At 40.2% G+C, this 23,849-nt stretch overlaps 1 protein-coding gene across 1 annotated transcript in view; it reads left to right on the plus strand.

Annotated features, from left to right (window-relative positions):
• LOC126146300 (esterase FE4-like) overlaps positions 1-14,432 on the plus strand; it is a 123,398-nt gene extending 108,966 nt beyond the window's left edge. The window contains exons 8-11 of the mRNA XM_049915611.1: positions 5,444-5,625; positions 13,270-13,402; positions 13,544-13,664; positions 13,773-14,432. Coding sequence (XP_049771568.1) covers positions 5,444-5,625; positions 13,270-13,402; positions 13,544-13,664; positions 13,773-13,926 — 590 coding nt within the window. The 3' untranslated portion in view covers positions 13,927-14,432. The remainder of the gene's footprint in view (positions 1-5,443; positions 5,626-13,269; positions 13,403-13,543; positions 13,665-13,772) is intronic.
• Positions 14,433-23,849: the final 9,417 nt, after the last annotated feature.

A 23,849-nucleotide genomic window follows, 5' to 3' on the forward strand; every position in this document is an offset into this window, starting at 1 on the left:
CTATCAAGTCTTAGTCATTACCTTCACATTCATTCCAGTGTGTTAAGTCTTGAGTGTGACAATGTCAATGCAGGAACACTTCTCCAGAGACGGCATTAATTATTCTTGTCTGCATGGAACCTCTTGATTCAGGATCTTGGCGTTGAGTGAAATGGTGAACAGATAGGAGTTGAACTTATAACCATATGAATATACACTCCTGGAAATTGAAATAAGAACACCGTGAATTCATTGTCCCAGGAAGGGGAAACTTTATTGACACATTCCTGGGGTCAGATACATCACATGATCACACTGACAGAACCACAGGCACATAGACACAGGCAACAGAGCATGCACAATGTCGGCACTAGTACAGTGTATATCCACCTTTCGCAGCAATGCAGGCTGCTATTCTCCTATGGAGACGATCGTAGAGATGCTGGATGTAGTCCTGTGGAACGGCTTGCCATGCCATTTCCACCTGGCGCCTCAGTTGGACCAGCGTTCGTGCTGGACGTGCAGACCGCGTGAGACGACGCTTCATCCAGTCCCAAACATGCTCAATGGGGGACAGATCCGGAGATCTTGCTGGCCAGGGTAGTAGACTTACACCTTCTAGAGCACGTTGGGTGGCACGGGATACATGCGGACGTGCATTGTCCTGTTGGAACAGCAAGTTCCCTTGCCGGTCTAGGAATGGTAGAACGATGGGTTCGATGACGGTTTGGATGTACCGTGCACTATTCAGTGTCCCCTCGACGATCACCAGTGGTGTACGGCCAGTGTAGGAGATCACTCCCCACACCATGATGCCGGGTGTTGGCCCTGTGTGCCTCGGTCGTATGCAGTCCTGATTGTGGCGCTCACCTGCACGGCGCCAAACACGCATACGACCATCATTGGCACCAAGGCAGAAGCGACTCTCATCGCTGAAGATGACACGTCTCCATTCGTCCCTCCATTCACGCCTGTCGCGACACCACTGGAGGCGGGCTGCACGATGTTGGGGCGTGAGCGGAAGACGGCCTAACGGTGTGCGGGACCATAGCCCAGCTTCATGGAGATGGTTGTGAATGGTCTTCGCCGATACCCCAGGAGCAACAGTGTCCCTAATTTGCTGGGAAGTGGCGGTGCGGTCCCCTACAGCACTGCGTAGGATCCTACGGTCTTGGCGTGCATCCGTGCGTCGCTGCGGTCCGGTCCCAGATCGACGGGCACGTGCACCTTCCGCCGACCACTGGCGACAACATCGATGTACTGTGGAGACCTCACGCCCCACGTGTTGAGCAATTCGGCGGTACGTCCACCCAGCCTCCCGCATGCCCACTATACGCCCTCGCTCAAAGTCCGTCAACTGCACATACGGTTCACGTCCACACTGTCGCGGCATGCTACCAGTGTTAAAGACTGCGATGGAGCTCCGTATGCCACGGCAAACTGGCTGACACTGACGGCGGCGGTGCACAAATGCTGCGCAGCTAGCGCCATTCGACGGCCAACACCGCGGTTCCTGGTGTGTCCGCTGTGCCGTGCGTGTGATCATTGCTTGTACAGCCCTCTCGCAGTGTCCGGAGCAAGTATGGTGGGTCTGACACACCGGTGTCAATGTGTTCTTTTTTCCATTTCCAGGAGTGTATATTCCTTTTCTAATAACTTTTTGTGATACTTTTAAGGAGTGGTTAAAATACACATTTTTAACAATGTTGGTGCAGTGGATCCAAGCATACATCCGTGCACTACCACTTCCCGAAACAAAAGGGTGAAGATACAGTAATTAATAAACTGAAGAGCATATTTCTAACTTCATTTCATACAGATATTTAATTATGTATCGACACATTATCCTTGCCATAAAACAACTCATTAATTTACTTTTGGCAGTGTGTCTGGTTTATATCTCATTTAGTTTACATATAGATTATATATAAGAAAAGGAAAGAAAGAAAAATAATATGATTCAATACAACCATTAATATAAGAGTGCCACTAGTAGTGCCACTATGAGGATGCAAATCAGATTTGCTTTAAATATATGATGTAATGGTCATGAGCATTAGTTACCTTTGAGATTGAATCTGGTGAGACGATGTTAGTCAAAAATGCCTTTGAGATGACAAAGATGCCATTATCAGCACCTCATTGAGTTTAAACGAGGTTGAGTAATAGGCTATGAGGAGCTGGATGTTTCTTCTGGAATATTGCAGAAAGACTTGGCAGGAATGTGACCATTGCAGATGTTGGCAGCAGGGGTCACGAGAATGTATGGTCACAAGAAGACCAGGTTTCAGATGGCAATAGGGCACTACCAAGTTGGAAGACCATTGTGTTCAGCATATGGCTCTGGCATATTGTACTTCATCTGCAGCAGCAATTTGAGCAGCAGCTGGCACCACAGTGCCACAATGAACTTTTACAAATTGATTACTTCAAGGACAGCTCCAAGCCTGCAATCAACCAACCCCAAACCATCACCATTTGTGACTTCGGTGGTGTCAAGTGATAGCTGATTGGAGGGCAGGGTGGAGGTTTGTCGTGTTTTCGGATGAAAGCTGATTCTGCCTTGGTGTTAGTATAGCTGTGTGTTTGTTAGAAGGAGGCCAGTTGAGTGCTGTGATCAGTTTGACTATGTGCTAGACACACTGAACCTATACTTGGAGTTATCAGCCATGGTGCAATTTCATACGACAGAAGGAGAACTATCATGGTTGTCCTGTGCAGCTTGACTGTACATTTGTATGTCTGTCTGGTGATTTTACCTGTTGTGCTGCCATTCATGAACAGCATTCCAGGGGATGTTTTCCAACACGATAATGCTCATCCCCATACCACTGTTGTGACCCAGTATACTCTACAGAATCTCGACATGTTGCCTTGGCCTTCTTGATCACCAGACCTGTCTCCAATTGAGCGCATGTCGGACCTTATCAAATGACAAGTCCAGCATATTCCACAAACAGCATTAACCATCCCTGTATTGACTGACCAAGTGCCACAGGTTTGGAACTCCATCTCCAAATTGACATCCAGTACCTGTATGACACAATTCTTGCACGTTTGCAAGCTTGCATTAAACATTCTGGTTGTTACACAAATTATGACGGCTATCCACAAAGTACATTACGTTTTGGAATTAAAAATAAATAAAGTATTGGAAATTTTTTTTTTATTATATACAGATGAAAGGCACACTTAAATACTACTTTTCTACATAGTTGCCATTTAAATTAAGGCACTTATCGTAGCGCTGGATGAGCTTGGAAATTCCTTCGTCGTAAAATTCGGCCGCCTGCACCCTCAACCACGTGGTTATCTCTTCTTGAAGCTGTGCGTCGTCATCAAAACGCTGCATAGCCAACCACGTCTTCATTGCTGGGAATAAGTGGAAGTCACTCAGTGCCAGGTTGGGACTGTACGGCGGATGAAGAAACAACTCCCACTTAAAAGATTCGAGAACTTCATGAGTGGCATTTGCCGTGTGGGCCCGGGCATTGTCGTGAATCAGCAAGATCTTCGAGCCCAACTTTCCCCTGCGCTTGTTTTGTATTGCTCTTCTGAGGTTGTGCAGAGTTTGGCAATACCTTCGAGAGTTTATTGTAGTGCCTCTTTCCAGGAAATCCACAAAAATCACACCTTTTATGTCCCAAAAGAAGAGGTAACCACGTGGTTGAAGGCACAGGCGGCCGAATTTTACGACGAAGGAATTTCCAAGCTCGTCCATCGCTACGATAAGTGCCTTAATTTAAATGGCAACTATGTAGAAAAGTAGTATTTAAGTGTAGCTTTCATTTGTATATAATAAAAAAATTTCCAATACTTTATTTATTTTTAATTCCAAAACATAATGTACTTTGTGGATAGCCCTCGTATTAATGCACCAACATTGCACATTTGCAATGGCTTATCTCACACATACATTAACATGTGATCTTGCAATGTAGTCACTTAAATATGTTACCTAGACAAATGTAATCTGAAAATTTCATTACTCTACATTAATTATTTATTTGTGTTGTAATTTTTTTCTGTAAGTGTATGTAGAATCTGTCTGTTATATATATATAAAGCAGAATGTAGATGTGAAACCTAAAGAGCAATTTGATTCAAATTTGGCACAGAAACAGCAGGCCTCATGAGTGTCAGCACTGTGGGGTATATTAACTCTTAGCTCCAACAGATGTGTGTATATACAGGGAAAAATGTGTTTTCTCCAACCCCTGGCATACACGCTGCCCTTCAAAACAGGCATGTTGTATAGGAACAGTATCGGCATGCCAAATCAGCCTGCTTTGAAGCACATCCTGCATTTGAATGGCAAGAAACGGTTGTCAGGAACTGGACATGTACACCTCCAAGCACATTGTTTTGGAGTATTATCAGTCTGCTTTGACTTTCTTTCCATGGTGGCTTGCACATGAGGGGTAAATAAATTATTTTCAAACCCATGATGTGTAGTCTGTCTTGCATGACAGGTGCGTTATTGTAGAAGTATCAGCCTGCATTGTTGAACTATATTTCACGGGATACATATGATGATGATAAGCATGGCTGGGAACAGGCTGAGATGGATAGAGGAGGGTAGGGATGAAGTTGGGGGGGGGGGGGGGGGATGGAAAGAGAGAGGGGAGATGGGCCTGATGCATAAGGCAAGTGGAAAGTGTAGAGGGTTCTGGGCAGGAGAAAAAGGTAGATGGGGAGGCGGATATGGAAAGAGAGAGCGGGAGAAGGATGTGGTTGGACTGCAGGGGGGGAAGACATGGTCAGAGAGAGGGGTTGGAGGAACTGGTCAAAGAGTGGGGGAGGCAGAGATGAAGAGGGGAAGAGGAAGATGAAGTGGGGAAGAGGAGATAGACAGAGAGAGGCTGGAGGTTGACATGGTCAGACAGAGAGAGGAAGACATGGACACAGCGTGTCTCCTGTACACTAATCATATGATTAGAAATTGTATGTTATGAGATGAATAAAACACTATTCACTATTCACTAGAGGTCTGGAAGAGGAGAAGGAGGAGGAGGATGATGAGGTGTGTTCAGTATATGCGTGTAATGCATACTTGGGCAAAGCCGTGGAGAAAAGGCTAGTATCCAAATAAATGAAGCTACGAGTTGAAGATCACACATTGCTAAACATGTATGCAAAATAGTGGCATTTAAGTAGTGTAAATACAAGAGACAGCTTTCAAAATGCTCATATCATTGAAATATTCTTTCTTGCAATCACCTTTGGGTAAGAAAATAATGCTCTTCAAATACTGCACCTGCTTTCTATTTATAGACTTTGTAATATGTTTAAATATTGAAATCCTATAGAGTTTGTTTGTGATCTTTGCAGTTAAATTCCATCCAAATATGCTCTATCAAATATTCTAGCACATTAGAATTAGTTGTTTATGACAGTGATACTTCTTATAGGATAGTAACTTAATTAATATTAACACTAATTATGCAGAATTTTTATTTTGCAGAAGGTGGTGTGTTTGCATCTGAAGAAGATGTAAAGAATTTGAATGACAACTTTGATGCTTATGTTGCTCATGAGCTCCGACTGTCAAGCAGAGAAGAGCAGTTAAGAGTCTCTGCAGAAATTCGACAATTTTATTATGGTGACAATGAAATTACTGTACAACTTAACGACTCAACTGCCAAGGTAACCTATACTCTTTAAAATTTGATGTGGCATAGAAATACATCATGTTATTTATTTCTAGAATCAGTTGTTTGCACAGTAAAATAAATAAAAGGTATCCTGTAATTTACTATGTAATAGAGTACTGAATTTTAAAACAAAAGTTCTTTTTCTCAAATAGCTATATAATTTCATTTTTATGACAAATAGGCGTGTTGTGATAACAATGTAGAATGTGTAGAGTACATTTCTATTGTATAGGGAATAATTTTCATGCAATTAGCCCTGTAACTTAAAACACATACTGCTGAAACTATCATGCATCAACCATGTATAATTTTTTCTCCTCGTCCATTGTTAGGAATATTTACCACCGACACTGGAATGCCAAAGAAACTGGAATAGGCATGCGTATTCAAATACAGAGATATGTAAACAAGCATAATACGGCACTGCTGCCAGCATTGCCTATATATGACAACAAGTGTCTGGTGCAGTTGTTAGATCAGTTACTGCTGGTATAATGGTAGGTCATCAAGATTTAAGTGAGTTTAATGTGGTGCTATAGTTGGCTTGTAAGCAAAGGCGCACAGCATCTCCGAGGTAATGATGAAGTGGGAATTTTCCCGCATGACCATTGCATGAGTGTACCATGAATATCAGGAATCCAGGAAACCATTAAATCTCTGGCATTGCTGCAGCCAGGAAAAGATCCTGCAAGAACAGGACCAATGACAACTGAAGAGAATCATTCAAAGTGACAAAAGTGCAACCCTTCCACAAACGGTTGCAGATTTCAATGCTGGGCTATCAACAAGTTTCACTGTGTGGACCATTCAATGAAACATCAATGATATTAGATTAGATTTACTTTCATTCCAATTGATCCGTAGTGAGGAGTTCCTCCAGGATGTGGAACATGTCAGAAAAACAACAATACATGACAAATATTTACATCTAAAACAAATAAGCTAATGTACCATTCCACAGGTCCCAAGTTGAATGATCGTCATTTTTTAATGAACACTAAGAGTCATTTCACAAATACTAATGCACTGAATTTAAAATAAAAAAGTTTTTTATTTATTTATAAGGTAATAAACATGTAATACAACTACTGTAATACTTATTTACAATGAACACATAACTGCACTGAAATGGTGCATAAGTTAGATTATACTTACACACACACACACACACACACACACACAAATTTTCAATGAACAGATTACTGCACTGAAATTGCGCAGAAGTTATGTTGTACTTATATACAAATCAGTTGGTTTTACTAAGAAATTCATCAATGGAGTAGAAGGAGTTGGCCACCAATAAATCCTTTAGGCTTCTCTTAAACTGAATTTCATTGGTTGTTAAGCTTTTTATGGCTGCTGGCAAGTTATTGAAAATGTGTGTTCCTGAATAATGTACACCGTTCTGTACAAGACTAAATGATTTTAAATCCTTGTGAAGATTATTCTTATTTCTAGTATTGATTCCATGAATTGAGCTGTTGGTCTGAAAAAGTGATACATTTTTAATGACAAATTTCATTAAGGAATAAATATATTGGGAAGCAGTAGTTAGTATCCCTAGTTCCCTAAACAGGCTTCTGCAAGATGTTCTTGAGTTCACACAACATATAACTCTTACTGCACGTTTTGTGCCCGTAAAACTTTAGATTGGCTTGATGAATTGCCCCAAAAAATAATCCCATATAACAGAATGGAATGAAAGTAAGCATAATATGCCAGCTTTTTCATTTTTATATCCCATAAGTCAGACACAATTCGCATTGCAAATAGAGATTTGTTAAGACTTCAGCAGTTCTGTGGTATGCTCCTCCCAGTTGAACTTATTATCAAGCTGTAATCCCAAGAATTTAACATTGTCCACTTCTTCTATCTGCCTGTCATCATACATTAGGCATATACTCGTGGGACACCCCTTACAAGCTCTAAACTGCATGTAGCGTGCTTTTTTCAAAGTTTAGTGACAAAGAATTGGCTAGGAACCAGTGATTAATGTCCACAAATATTTTATTATCTGACCTTTCTAAGACTACACTTGATTTGATATTTATTGCAATGTTTGTATCATCGGCAAACAAAACAAACTTGGCATCTGGTAATGTTACTGATGAAAGGTCATTGACATACACAAGAAAAAGTAAGGGCCCCAAAATGGAACCTTGTGGGACCCCACATGTAATTAGTTCCCAGTTGGATGATGCCTGATAGCTTGATACATGTCTCTTTCCTAATAACACCCTTTGTTTCCTGCCAGAGATATAAGATTTGAACCATTTTGCAGCATTTCCTGTTACACTATAATATTCTAGTTTACTTAAAAGGATATTGTGATTTACACAGTCAAATGCCTTTGACAGATCATAAAATATACCAGTTGCCTGCAATTTTTTGTCTAATGAATTAAGCACATTTTCACTGTAAGTGTAGATAGCCTTCTCAATATCAGAACCTTTTAGAAATCCAAACTGTGACTTTGACAGTATGTTATTTGAGATAAGATGGTTATAAAGACGACTGTACATTACTTTTTCGAAAATTTTTGAGAATGCTGGCAACAGTGAAATTGGATATGAGCTTTCAGAGCCAAAGGGCCACTCATGTACCTTTGATGATGGCACAACACAAGGCCTTACACCTTGCCTGGATCCGTCTGACACAAATGTTGGACTGCTGATGACCAGAAACATGTTGCCTAGTTGGATGAGTCTCATTTCAAGCTGGTGGAGGCTCTGTAATGGAGTCTGGCATGTGCAGTTGGAGTGATATTGGACCCATGATATGTCTAGATATGACTCTGACAGGTGACATGTATGGAAGTGTCCTCTCTGATCACCTGCATCCATTCATGTCCATTGTGCATTCTAATGGACTTAGGTAGTTTCAGCAGGACAAGGCAACACCCAACATGTCCAGAATTGCTACAGAGTGGCTCCAAGAACTCTCCTCTGAGTTTACACACTTCCACTGGCCACCAAACTCCCCAGACATGAACATTATTGAGCATATCTGGGATGCCTTGCAACATACTGTTCAGAAGAGATCTCCACCCCCTTGTATTCATAGGGATTTATGGACAGGCCTGCAGTATTCATGGTGTCAATTTCCTCCTGCACTACTTCAGGCATTAGTTGAGTCCTTGCCACATCATGTTGTGCCACTTCTTTGTACTCACAGGTGCCCTACACTATATTAAGCAGGTGTACCAGTTTCTTTGGTTCTTCAGTGTAATGCCTAATAGTGGACTTCATAATAAATTAAGCAGTCTATTTATTACCATTCCTAAAGAGTACATGCTGATTTCCATCTTATCCAAGGAAATAGAGTAACAGGTACTGACAGTGCAGCTACCACACCACTGTTGATATGGTGTGACATATAAACATTGCTTTCTTACACAACCTTCTGTTAACATGAAATATAACCATGAATTTGGTGTGTGGCTTCATTGCATATGCAGATGTGTACATGATTTTTATAGAATAGCAAAATGTAGCAAATGCTGCTGACTGCTGCTATACATGAATTTCCCAGGACAATGACACTAAAACAAGAAATTAATTTTGTGACTGGATAAATGACTTTCCAAAGCTGACCATCTGGTCACAGAAAAGTCACTGTTAAGGTAATTTTGGTATTGAGTAACATCGGAGCATGACTCTTCAACTTCTCCTGACGTAATTTGTGATGAAATAGCTCATAGCTGAACAGCTGAACATGTTCAGTATTTCAGCAAGCAACCACATTCCCAACATCAAGTGTGCTTATGATGATGGCAGTGTGGTTGCTTGCTGAAATATTGTGCCAACTGAACACCAACATCTGGCCATTCACCCATGAACTATTCATAATGTCAAAATATGTAAACTGTAACAGAGCCCATCTCAGTAGACAGGAATTGTATAGATGGTATATCTGCTGTCACTGTGGACTGCTTCATCATACCAGTCCTTTTTGAAATTTGTTTAATATCTTTTACAATTTTATTCATTAATTTGTAATACAATGACTGGCATTATAAACTTCAAATATTCTCAGCAGCTGACAAATGACAGTATTTCTCATGGCAGTTTTGATCTTGTATACATTTCATAGTAAAATCTTTTAAAATTGTCAAAATTTGTTTTATCAGCTTTGCAAGTTAATACAATTGAACTTTCTTATAATGAAATTGGTTACAATGACAACTTGGCTATAACATCCTGATTTCTGTGATATGGCCATATTTCTCATAAGGAACATACTTCTCATTCTTGCTTAATGTGAAAAATGTATACACATGCCAATCATATGTAATGTCATTTTCAGACTCATTTTGCAACAAGACTTTCAGAGAATCAATGTACTGCATAAGGAAATCTGTTGTTGTTATATGGCAACCTGGCACATTCTTCTCTCTGCCCTTCTGTCAACAATAGGTGTAGTATAGATTCATAATCTTATTGTTACCCTAGTGCATTCATACTGCAGTAGTGGTGACAATCACAGAACTAATCAACAGAGTAAGTGATGCCAGTTCCCTTGACAATTTGTTATGAAGTGTGTGGGAATTTAGAACAGGATTACTAGTAAAAGTTTTAACAGTAGAAGTAAAAGTAAAAGCGATTCAAGGAATCTAGAATGGAGCTAAACAGGTTGACATGTGTCATCAATTTGGCCTCATAAATTCTATAGTCCAAATGATCTGGAAGAACAAGGATAAAATTGTTAATGTGTTTGAACAAAATAGATCTAAAATGAAAAGCTGAATGGAGCGAAATGTATGAAATGCTGCTTAAGTGGTTTAAGCAACAGAGAAGGATCAATGTACCCATTAGTGGACCTCTCCTCATGATGAAAATAGAAAAACTAGCCAATACATTAAAAGATAAGGAATTTGTGTGGAACAGTGGCTGTATTGACAGATTCAAGCAACGTCACAGTATTACTTTTGGCAAAGTGAGTGGTGAAGCCAACAGTGTGAATACTGAAACAATCAAACAATGGCTCACTACCATGTTGCCTACCTTTTGTGAAGGATATGCAGACTATGACATATTTAATACAGATGAGACTGGCATTTTCTTGAAATTGACACCTGACTAAACTCTGAAATTCAAGGGTAAAAAATGTGTTTGTGGTAAGTTATCTAAAACTAATAACACTGATAACAGTTCTGGTTTGTGCTAACACAGATGGAACTGAGAAGAAAAAATTGCTCAGGATAGGTAAATTGAAAAGTCCTTTGTGTTTTAAGCATCTAAAAAATCTCCCAGTGCACTACAATGCTAATAAAAAGTCATGGATGACCTCTGAACTCTTCGAAGCTGAGATAAGGTGTTGGGTCTGGGAGCTTAGAAGTCATAAAATGAAGATACTGGTTCTTGATGACAACTGTCCAGCATCCCGCACTCTTTCATCTGGAAAATATTAAATTTGTTTTGCTTCCTGAAAATACAACAAGTTTATTGCAACCCTTGGATGGAGGAGTAATTAGAGGTCTGAAATGCCACCATCATAAGTTTATATTACTGAAAATGATACAATACATTTAGAAAAAGCAGGATTCTTCTATTACACTGCTGGATGTGATGAGATGCATTACCAAAGCTTGGAGCTGGGCCACAGCCCAAAACATTCAAAAACTGTTTCCGTCATACAGGAATCGCAACTGAAGGAATAAATACCACCTTTAACTGAAGACACATTCAATGACACTGATGGTCTTCCACTATCTGCATGGCTGCCAGGAATCAACTGTGATATCTCAATCAGAGTGACTATGAAATATATGCGACAGTAGATGATGGCCTTGCTACAACCAAAGTGCAAACTGAAGACGAAATAGCAAGCGATGTGTAGAATCAGGACAACAGTGAACATGAAGTTGGCAAAGTTGGTGATGGAGATGAAGAAGAAGAGGAAAAAGAAAGCAAGAAAGTGCTTATCCCTACTGTGAATAATGCCTTAGAAACCATTAGAATTATGAACATGTTTTATGAAGCTGGGGGATGGAGCAGTGAAATTGCAAATGAAATAATGAACATAGAACATCATTTAGAAAGTGTGTTTTGGGCTAATAGACAGCAGAGTAAAATGACTGATTAATTCACTCTGTAGTGGTTCACCTTATTTAACGAATTTAAGTAGGCAGATGGCAAAACAACAAGTGAAGTAAAATTATCCCAGCTTGCTTCATCACAACTCCTAAGTAAATAAATCTGGTGAGAACTCAACATACTGCTGGATGAACTGTATTTATGTAAGCTTAAATGTTAATACTGTATGTAAAATGAAGCAAGTCTAAATAAATTTGTTGTTTTCCATTTGCCACCACAACAGACTGAAAATAAAAATCTCTGTTATAGCAAAATAATTCTCAAGGTCCTTTGAATGTTGTTATAGGCAGGTTCTGCTGTATTTATTTGAAGCTAATCTCATATATCTCAAGTGGACATTCAATAATGGGAATTAATGAGCTTGTTCTTTCGCAGCCCATTGAAGTCAGTTTCTTCATTCTGGGTAAACCTAGTTTTACCTCTGCATTGGTTAAAGTCTGTAATATTTAATTGTATTAAACAAAGGATTTTCAGAAATTGAATCAAAAATATTTCTTTTGTTTTCGAGAAATAAAAGTTGGACTACAATTTAAATTATTATATATTACATAAAGCAATAGAATTTTGTGCCATGGCAAAGTCGTCTTGAGCAATGCAAGTTAATGTCAAAAAAAATTACTATAATTAGCACAACTCTTCACAGAAAGCACTTCCTTACAGATAACTGAATGAGCTGTAGAAAGTGAGAGGTTACTTTTAACACTGACTGTCACATAATGCATATATGAACTGAACTGCATGGGACCCAAATTTAATCATGTATAAAGTTTCAACAACATATGTTGATGATTTTCATTAATAAGCATCAGTGTGGCTCTGGGTCAAATGCCCTTTGAAACTCAAGAAAAGCTGTGTCCATCTGAGTGCTCTGAGTCATGAACTTCAAGATGTCATATGAGAAAGAGAGGGTTGTGTTTTACATGACTGGTCTCTATGGAATCCTTGGTGGCTGGCATGGAGAAGACTATTCTTTTTAAGATATCTCATTACTTTTTAGCTCAGAAAACATTCTAAGATTTTGTAACAGATGGCTCTCAGTTACAATGAAAAGTAGTTTTGTATACCAATTCTGCTACTCTTCTTGTGGAAGGGTGTGGCCCATGCTTTCTTCCAACCATAAGGTAATTTTTTATTTGAGAGACCTGTTGGAGTGCCAACTCAGCTGCACATTCTGTGTGGAATATGACTGCTGTTATAGTTCTGTGGAAGTTATTTTGATAATTATCAGCGTGAGTAGATTAACACTGATCATATGTGATTATTGATGTACCTTACACGAATAGTCTGCAGAGGCCTCTTCTATCTCTTAATGTGTAAACCAACTCATTCCACATTCTGTAAAGTTCTCCAAGATGATGGAACTTATGAAACATGATGTGTGCATGTATGAATGAATTAATGCAAATAACATCACATCATAATTTTGAATTCTCTTGTTAGGCAGGATTTTGCACTGATCATGATATTGTTTATTTTGTCACAGTGTTCAGTTTTGTCTGCAGCATTTTGTTAATAACACTAAATTTTTCCTTTGCTTACAGTTGGCATCAGATCTTAGTTTTACAGAAGGAGTAGATACTGTTATACGTAACATGAGTAGAAGTTCTCCGGAACCTGTGTACTATTATCAGTTCTCATTCAACGGACCACTCAATGTATACCCTGATTTTCCAGGTAAATTGTCCTTGGAAGCACCAAACCCATATAAATTTATTTTTTTGTATATGTATCTCATATTAAAGAAGTTGTGTCCATATCTTATGATACTTCTTCCTAATATATAATTGTAACAATAAATGCTGTACATTCTCGTAGGAGCTTGCCATGGGGATGATACAAGATATGCAAAAAACTATGTTAATCTTGAACCAGATTCTGCTGGATACAAAGTTGGACTGCAATTGCTTCATATGTGGGCCAATTTTGTGAAATACGGGTGAGTCACTAAACACTTCATCAAAACAGAATCAAAGCAATGATTCAACTTTTGAAACTTAAAACTAATTTTTTAATTTTTTTTACTCTTTTTATTTTCTTTTTGCAGTGATCCAACTCCAGTTACTGATGAACTACTTACAGAAGACTGGGATCAGTATGAAACAAACAACACAAATTATTTAGAGTTTGTTTCACCTCTTTATACTGGGACTGGACTGAACAAGGAAAGAATGGATTTCTGGCACACTGTAATGCCATAGATAAATTGTTCAAGGAAACATACAAAATGAAAATAATGAGTATAAGAAAAAGCTGAATAGATGTGAAATATTGTTAATTTTTTGTTGTCATTTTAGTTATTGACAAAACTGTGATGTATTTATTAATATCATTTACCCTTCCTCTGCCATTATTTTAACATTATATGCAAACATAGAGATTTATTTTCCATTCTTATATATTCTGTTTATTTTTGTCTTCATGAGTTAAAATTACTTTATACCTTACAGAAATGACTATTTTCACATTAAAAATAAGGTATTGTTATGGAGAAATGCACAGTCTTTATAATTATTTATATGAATGGGCTACGTAATTTCTTGTAAATATGTTTCAGCTATCACAAATACTCAACCAAACAGCACATGCATTGAGTCATCAAGAGGCAAACACAAAAAATTGGCAATGGATTTCTTCCCCAAGCTAGCATAATTTTCATTCTCTTTTGCCCCTCATGATGACCCAATCCTGCCTTCAAGTATCACAATTTGATATTAAGTATAATTTGTTCATTATTGCCAACTAACATATGGCAACTTAATGCAAAGACTGTTTGAATTCATAAAATGTGTAATAAATATAATAAAGATTAATTTTTTATACCTTATATTTTTCTCATTCTTTATTCAATATGTTGTGAGCACTGTTTGCTATTTTTATCCTATCCCCACAATGAATGAGCCTATAAGAACTTAATTTGTTTACATGTAATAGTCAGTAATTACCTTATCAGATGTGGCATAATGGTACCCATTATTCTGGTGAAACTGATTGCACTTGGGTGATAGTAGACTACCTTGCACAAGGTGGGTGGGTCCATGTGTCAACATGAAAAAAGTTAAAATGTTTTCATTTTTATTTTAGTAACCTAGCTGTACAGTGATTTTATGGAGATTTTAAGAGTCATAAAAAGTAATTCGGAAGTAAGAAACAGTAATACATAGGACTATATGTTGTTGAATTTCATCAGCATTTTGTTGAGAAAAATTGTAGGAAGAATTTTGTGATCGCTTGTGCAGCAGCATGCAAATACAGTTTTGTCTGCTTAGTGTTCTTATTTTTCAACTATTCCTATTGTCTTGTACATATCTTCCTTCTCCTCCTCTTCCTCTTCCTCCTCCACCTCCTCCTCCTCCTCCTCCTCCTCCTCTTCCTCTTCCTTCTCCTCCTCCTCCTCCTCCTCCTCCTCCTCCTCCTTCTCCTCCTCTTTCTTTTTTTCTGCACTTAAGTCTGCTGGTTTATAAATAAAAATTAATTGAAGATGCTGTGTATTGTCCATCACAACTTTCACCTTCACTTATTGACTGACTAGCTGTGAGAATCTGAGCTCTTTGCTACCATGCTTTTTAAGGGTAAACGTGTGCTGCAACTACTTGTTAACTGCCTTTGGCTCACCAATCGCAGGTACACACTCACATTATTAATATATAGCTTCGTATAATCGACTGTTTCTCCAATAAACATAAAATAAAAATTACACTGGTAGTGGGCAATCTAATACTACTAACTGATCAAAAAGTTTATATTTAAAATGCATCATTATGACAGAAGCAAAACTATTGATTCTTGGTTCATATTTTCTTTTATCTGTAATATTCAATTTTTTCCTTGTTATAGGAAATTCTAAGTAGCATGTATTTGTATTGAGAGATTTTACAATTGGAAATGGACTGCTATAGATGAATTTGAACTTACTTATTTTGTGGTTGATCTCACTTTATTTTTCATGAGTCCTATGTTAGCAATATTCAATTTTGTACCCTTTAGCTTTTTATTATGCCTATGGATCCTAGCTTCTGATTGCTTACTTATCTGAATTTTAAGCAACTCTTTTTCTTCATCAACATTACTTTCTGTACATGGAGGGAGCTCTGTTAACTCTTCCATAAAATTTTTAAGCTGTTTTAACTGTTGCTTTATGCAAAAAGCACAATTTTAACATTTTGGTTGACATTAAATCTTACTATATCAAGGCAAAATTTTATTAATGACATTTGGGTCTCATGACCCATCTTATTTCTTCAACATATTTTATTCTTTTTCCATCTGGTGGGACCATTTTGTTTTCCAGTTCTTCGTAGAACTTAATTCTCTGGTCAGTCCCACTCTTTATGTTTTTTGATATCCTTTCTTTTCTGTTGCCATGGCTTTTCTTGAAATCCATTCAACTGTTACTGCTTGACGCTTACCCAGAGATGTCTTCCTCATCTTCTCCTCTACATCTTTTACAGCCTTTTCTCTCTGTTGAACATTATCAGTTTTCTGACTTTCTGTTTCATCAGCTTTAATTTGTATTAGTACTATATCTTCGTGAGCAGCAATCACCTCCATAAAGGTATCATGTAGTAAGCATGTTTCCCCATCATTCTCACTAGCCTTTGTTTCACTCTCATTATGGTGGACTTCCTTATTCGCATTCTGAAATGATAATGCAAGATTGTCAGTGAATCTGTATGCCTCTTTCTTGAACACACACTCCTCTATTACAAAACCATAAGAATTGTAAATTACATCATCATCATCCACCCACATAGTTATTACATCTGCCTGTATCATATCAACAGTAACATATGTATTCTGGGGCAAAGTTCTCACTTCATCATTAGACACCGCATTTTCTTCACTTTCACCATAATCTAGAGCACATTCACTTTTGTCTCTTTCATTACACATTTCTTGTTCAGGAATATAAATTTGTCACCACTACCACTAATTCAATCATCTCAATTAGCATACCTTTATTTCATAAATGTTGAAATGAGCATAGCTTTCCACTAATCTTATGTTTGGATCATGTTTGCTTCATCAAACGTTATCATTATAATTGAATTGTGTCTTCTACATAATCTGGGAATGGGGTTATTTTGTCTATATCATCTCTAGCAAGCATTTTTTTGCTGTGTGTCTTTTCCTCCTCACTTACCTTTAATACTGAAGGAGCCACCTTCATGTCACTACCTTCTTTGTTTTCCCACTTTTGAAACACGTCATACATTTGATCAAGCTTCTTGACAAATACCACCTCCTCCTGCTCCACCTCATCCATGAGAAACACCAACATGCCTTTCTAACAATACTTCTGACCTACCCTCTCACAGATACCTTTCTTCAACCTGCTACTTATCATTTGCCTTAAATTCTGATTCACAGCTCTTTCCTTGAACTAGGTCTTGTATAACCAGTTCTGTACTTAAATACAATGTTTACACTCCTATTGTATTCTGATTATAGTTCCTCTTTCAAAACCATTTTGCATTCTGATAACGCTATTCCTCCTGCCCCTAACATTATCTCAAAAACACATATTTTTTTTCTTGTCTTCAGGCAAACCACTTTTATTTGCATCTGCGTATGTGGAAACTAGTTTTCTTCATCACTGTGCACTCCTTCATTAATTTGGAAGTTATCTTGTCCATTAGTAGCAAAGTTACCTACACCACATCCTCTCATCACATTCTGGCCACCCCTATCACACAGATTCACCTACCTGAAATTCTGTTGTTCATGAGTTGTTCAATAATCTTCATTCTCCACCTTTTCTAAAAATATGTTGAACATTTTATGATTACTCTCAATTTAAAATTTTGAGTTATATGGAAGTTTTTTTTTTTTTTTTTTTTTTCAGAACTACCATACCATCTCAGATTCAGACTTTCTGTCTTCCTGGTATTCAAGTTCTTAAAACCATGGCTCACAAAAGTCTTTCATGGAGTGCCTTCCAGGGGTACTCATATGATGACAAATTTGCATCACAGACTGTCTTGTTTCTGGATAGACCAGAATTCTTCCAAAAATTCATCTTTAAATTCTTCAAATATCATGTTAGTGGTGTCTTTCAAACCCCACCTTTTTACATTACGTGCTAGGTCATCAGTCACTATATTTTCTCCCTATTACTCATATCATTTGGTAGTCCTCATCCACAGTTCTTTGTACATTCTGATGTGTACCAACCCCCTGTTTCTTCAATGAACCATACTTCCCTTCTTTGCTCAATAGTTCAGATTTATGTACTACTAAAGGTGTCGGAACTTCAAGTTTAACACATATATTTCGGAACGACACAACAACACATATAAGTCACAGAGTAAGTTGACATGTGTATTCGTTAGCATTTGAATAAGCACTGAGTCCCAGTCTAGCGGCCGCTGCTCGGCTGGCTGCTTAGGTGGCGCAGCTGCTGCATGGCTGGCAGACAGCGCAGCACATAGAGGATGCGCGTAATTGTGCCGCGGCACTTTGAATGATCGGTGAGTCACAACACTTTTCCTCCCTTTGAAATTGTTGCACTGGTCTTGATGGAGGTGTCCTGGAGATGGCTAACGTCCATAGGCATTGTTTGACTCGCCGTAAAGTCTCGAGGAGGCGGCTTCCCGTACGGACGGAAGTGTCCCCGATGATAATGGGTCGAGATGACAGGAGATGTAGGGGTCGAATCTGCTGGGGCCCCATGCACCAGTCTGCCCATTGTGGCAAGTCCAGTTGATATGACAGGAGACATGGGCGATGTGTCGGCGTCCATTGGAGGAGGAGGCGAGTAGATTTGCTCAGACAGAAGATGGTCCTCCGGTTCCTGCATGGGCACGTCTCCTGGTGGCGTCCGTTCTGGTGCTGCCATCACAATGACGGTGAGGGGGCTGCATTGTGAGTATTGAGAGATGCCAAGATCCCGATCGTCAGGTAGAGCCAAAGGTGCTGTGGCGGCATTCGGAACAGACGTTGCTGGCACCCGAGGCCAAGGCTGGTCCGAATGACGCACTGCAACACCCGTGTCCGTCTGGATTTCATACAGGCGTCTGCCATGGTGTCTTAAGATGCGGCCAGGGCTCCATTTTGGCCGCCTGCCATATCCCCGTACCCAGACGAGGTCGTCGGCGGTGAACCGGCAAGTGAAGGCACCCGCTGCCGTGAGGAGGCCGCAGAAGATGAAGTAGCGTGCGGGGCTGCCGGCCCTGTAAGAGCTCAGCCGGGCTGTGGTCGCCCATGGGGGTGAAATGGTAAGACGCCAGAAACTGGAGAAGCGCCTCATCAGCAGCAGAAGAAGTCAGAAGTTTCCGCATCTGAGCCTTAAATGTGTGGACCAGTCGTTCAGCCTCACCGTTGGATTGTGGATGGAACGGCAGGGCCGTGACATGCGTAACGCCGTGACGAGCACAAAAATCCGCAAATTCGGAAGAGGAAAATTGTGGACCATTATCAGTAACAAGAGTAGAGGGGAGGCCTTCCAAAGAAAAAATGCGGGCAAGAGCACTGGTGGTTGGCGCGGTGGTAGGTGACGTGCAACGGACAATGAAAGGAATGTTAGAGTAGGCGTGAATTACAAGGAGCCAATAAATACCTAAAAAGGGTCCCGCAAAGTCAGCATGAATGCGCTCCCAGGGCTTCTCAAGCGAAGGCCACGGTGACAAAGATGACTTCGGGGCAGCGGCCTGTGATGCACAAGGGCCGCAGGCAGCGACCATGTGTGCTATTTCAGAGTCGATGCCAGGCCAGTACACATGACGGCACGCCAGAGATTTTGTGCGAGACACACCCCAGTGCCCTTGGTGAAGGAGGTGCAAGACCGAAGCACACAAAGACGCAGGTACCACAACACGCTGCGAAGCATTGTCAGTGGAGAGGAGGATAACACCATCCCTAGCCGTGACGCGGTAGTGCAAAGTGTAGTAGTTCCGCAATGGATCAGAAGTCTTAGTGGACGGGCGATCTGGCCAACCCTTCTGAATACAGCGTAAAACCCGGGAGAGGGTAGGGTCAGAACCCGTAGCAGCCGCCAGCCTGTCCCCAGTGATGGGGTACCCGTCCACAACCCGCTGCTCGGCAACATCCAGGTGGAAACACAAAAGTTCGTCCCTATCGAATGCCTGATCAGGACCAATGGGAAGGCGAGACAGAGCATCAACATTTGCATGTTGAGCCGTCGGCCGGAAAAGAATCTCATAATTGAAACGGGACAAGTAAAGAGCCCAACGCTGGAGGTGGTGTGCAGCCTTGTCGGGAAGTGACGTTGATGGATGAAACAAGGAAACAAGTGGTTTGTGATCCATAACAAGATGAAATTTTGAGCCATAGAGAAAAACACCAAACTTATGAAGAGCATAAATGATGGCCAAAGCTTCTTTCTCAATTTGAGAATACTTTTGTTGGACATCCGTGAGCGTTTTGGAGGCATAAGCAATGGGTTGTTCCGAACCGTCAGAAAAACGGTGTGCAAGGACTGCACCGACCCCGTATTGAGAGGCGTCTGTGGCAAGAACAAGATGTTGGCCAGGTCGATAAGTAGCCAGGCACGGGGCCTGTTTCAGCATAGTCTTCAACTTCTGGAAAGCCGCTTCACATGACGTGGACCAGTGAAAAGGCATGTTTTTATGCAACAGACGATGCAACGGCTGAGCCATCGTAGCCGCAGACAGTAAAAACTTGTGATAGTATGCTATTTTCCCCAAGAAGGCCTGCAGTTCCTTAACAGATGTAGGGCAAGGAAGGGCATCGATCACAGCAACAGTTTGTTGATGCGGACGAATACCATCCCGAGAGAGTTGAAACCCCAAGTACGTGATAGACGCCTGAAAAAATTGTAATTTCTGAAGATTACACTTAATACCGGCAGTCTGTAAGACATGAAAAAGTGTGCGGAGATTTTGAAGATGTTCTTCAGTGGTGGAGCCAGTGACAACAATGTCGTCCATGTAATTGATACACCCAGGGACAGGGAGCAATAATTGTTCCAAGAATCGCTGAAAGAGAGCAGGGGCGCAAGCAACCCCGAATGGCAAGCATTGGTATTGATAGAGGCCGAAAGGCGTGTTAAGGACCAGAAACTGCCGGGAAGCAGTGTCGAGAGGAAGTTGATGATAAGCTTCTGACAGGTCAATTTTAGAAAAATACTGGCCTCCAACAAGTTTAGTGAACAGTTCTTCAGGACGGGGCATAGGATAAGTGTCGATGAGGCATTGAGCATTTACAGTGGCTTTGAAATCGCCACAGAGATGAATATCACCATTTGGCTTAGCAACTACAACGACAGGAGAGGACCACTCACTGGAAGTGACAGGAAGCAAGACCCCTGACGCAGTGAGACGATCCAACTCCCGTTTTACCCGATCACGAAGGGCCACAGGAATGGGCCGAGCCCGAAAAAACTTAGGCCGACCAGTGGGTTTGAGTGTGATATGAGCTTCAAAGTCGTTTGCACGGCCTAACCCAGGAGAAAAAAAGGACGAAAATGTCATCGACAAGGAATCCAGTTGAGCATAAGGAATAGCGTCAGAGACAATATTGACAGAGTCATCTATGGAGAACCCAAAAACGCGAAAGGCATCGAAACCAAAAAGATTTTCTGCGTTGCTCTGGTCGACTACAAATATGGGAACATTGCGAACGACGGATTTGTAAGGTACCTCAGCATTAAACTGTCCCAAGAGAGAAATCTTCTGTTTATTGTATGTCCATAATTGCCGAGTGACAGGGGACAGGATTGGAGAACCCAGCTGAAGATACGTCTGAGAATTAATTATAGTGGCAGCAGAACCGGTATCCACTTGCATGCGAACATCTCGACCAAGGATTTGGACGGTGAAGAATAACTTCCCTGAAAGGGAAGAAGTGCAATTGACAGACAACACAGAATCAGAATCAGCGTCATGTTCATGAACATCATGTATGCGGTTGGATTTACAAACGGAAGACACATGACCTTTCTTTTTGCAATTGTGACACACAGCCCAACGTTGGGGACAATCCTTGCGTGAATGTTTTGTAAAACACCGCGGACATGAAGGAAGTTGCCGGGGGTTTTGCTGCAGTTTCTTAGCGGGTTGTTTACGGCTAGGCCGAGGCTGCGCATGGGAGCGCACTGCGGCCACGTCGGCCGGCGGGGACGCGCCGCACGCGTCGTCAACAGCGCACAGAGGTTGTATTTCCCCGACATCACCCCACGCTTCTATTTGTGCCCCAGCGGCGCAAAAAATTTCAAAAGACTGCTGCTTGCAAAATTTCATGCTGTATCTGCTGTCTGCTTAGTCATGGCCTGCGACCTTGACTGTAGCACAGATCATAATTTTAGTCTTCACAGAAGTTATCAGTGAACACAAAAGATTCACCTCATCACACACTGAAGTAGTTGCATTGTATTTATTTTGGCAAATAACGATATTGTTATCATCTTGCTCTACGAACTGAACTGCATGTGTATTACATGGATTGTTGTTAAATTATTAAGGTGATTGACTATTGGTTCTGAAGTAACTGGTGGCTGCATCAGTTTGATCATAAAATGCACTGCCTATTACAACACACTGCTTTAACTATAGCACTGCCTACCATCAGTCTCATTTTGATAATACGAATATATTGAGCCTTGAACAGCTTAAGTTGCAGGTGCAACTAAAGAGAATAAGCACATAAAAGTCAAACTACTATTACTAATAAACTGCAATGTTCAGATTCAACGTTCTTTCACATTGACCTGTTTTGACTGTTACTCTGCTAACAAAAGTACTTTACTGAACAAAATGGGAGTCTTACCTTGTTGTGCTTTGCTTGGATGGAAATGTGGTCATGGTAGTTTTGTTGGAGGTGTAGTGGAAGATCATCTCACACAGCTTCTTCATGTCTCTGCTAACTTGATACATGCCAAGCAACATGACATTTCCCAGAGCCATTGTTTCCCAGCAACCATGGCTTCTGAAACTTCACCTTGACATAAGTCTGAAAATTCTTGCAGCCTTGCCTTAATGATTTTAGACATAATTTAACAGCATGCACGGGAAAATCCTCACCATTTTGATGTAGTTCCAACACACTTTTACCACCACAATAATTTTACATCCACGTCCATCGACAGTATGCCTACATCATTCATCGCCTTGCCACTGTTTCTTCCTTCTGCTACAGTTGTGCATGGCACCTTTTAGCACACCAAGCAAATTGTTCAATATAATTACTTGAGTTTCATGGTATTAATTTTTCTCTTAATCAAAAAATCAATTAAACCCTCAATGTAGAGCAGTCACTTACACTATTTACATCTGTTTAAAGGAATACACTTACAGAAAGTAATACATTTTACAAGTTTACAAAGATATATCTATTGCCAACTTCCACATATAATTTCAAAATTAATCATTCCATAGTTGTATTGAAAGTTATCCAAAAAGTTTGTTGTATATTTATATGGAATAGTCGTCCTCTCACAAGATGTATGCTATGACAACATTGGAAGTTCTGACAGTCAGTGTGGGGTTGATCTGTGAAGGAAGGTAAAAGGTAGCATGATGAGCTCTGTGTAGAACTTCATGTACAGACATCAGGCATAGATTATAGAGCAGTATAAGGGATGGTAGTGGCATTCACAAAGGAGACTGGTGGATGTATAAGCAGTGATCAGGACAAAAAGGTGTTTGGGCACAGACCTGTACAACAGCAGTGGTGATGTAAGTGTGGCGACTGTACTCCAGTAGCGGCTTGAGTGCTGTATCAGTTCCACATCCTGTAAATGCAGGTGATGGTGTTGATGAACAACAAGGCCTCCTGTTAGTGAGGTGACACAGTCTTATCCATTGTATGGCAGTGTCTGTAGTTTCCTTGATGAAGGAGATAACTGTTGTTGACTGACACATCTTTACTGATGACAATGATAGTTTTATTGCAGACATATGAGTAAGCATGAGAGACTAGCCTGTGCTCTACCTAAATGCATGAAACCTATGGACTCCACACTCTTCCTGTGTAGCAGATATGGTTCATTATTTAATACAAAATTGTAACATAATTGTAACCGTAATTGTAACAAAAATCTCCTGGTGCACAAATTCTATTAAAGCAACATTTACTTTCTGAGTGTGGAACATTTTCTCTCAGTTTCTGGACAAAATTTTCTTTTTCTATAACAGAGAATAAAAAT

This window comes from Schistocerca cancellata, chromosome 2 (genome assembly GCF_023864275.1).
Source record: "Schistocerca cancellata isolate TAMUIC-IGC-003103 chromosome 2, iqSchCanc2.1, whole genome shotgun sequence".
In the NCBI taxonomy this organism is placed as follows: domain Eukaryota; kingdom Metazoa; phylum Arthropoda; class Insecta; order Orthoptera; family Acrididae; genus Schistocerca; species Schistocerca cancellata.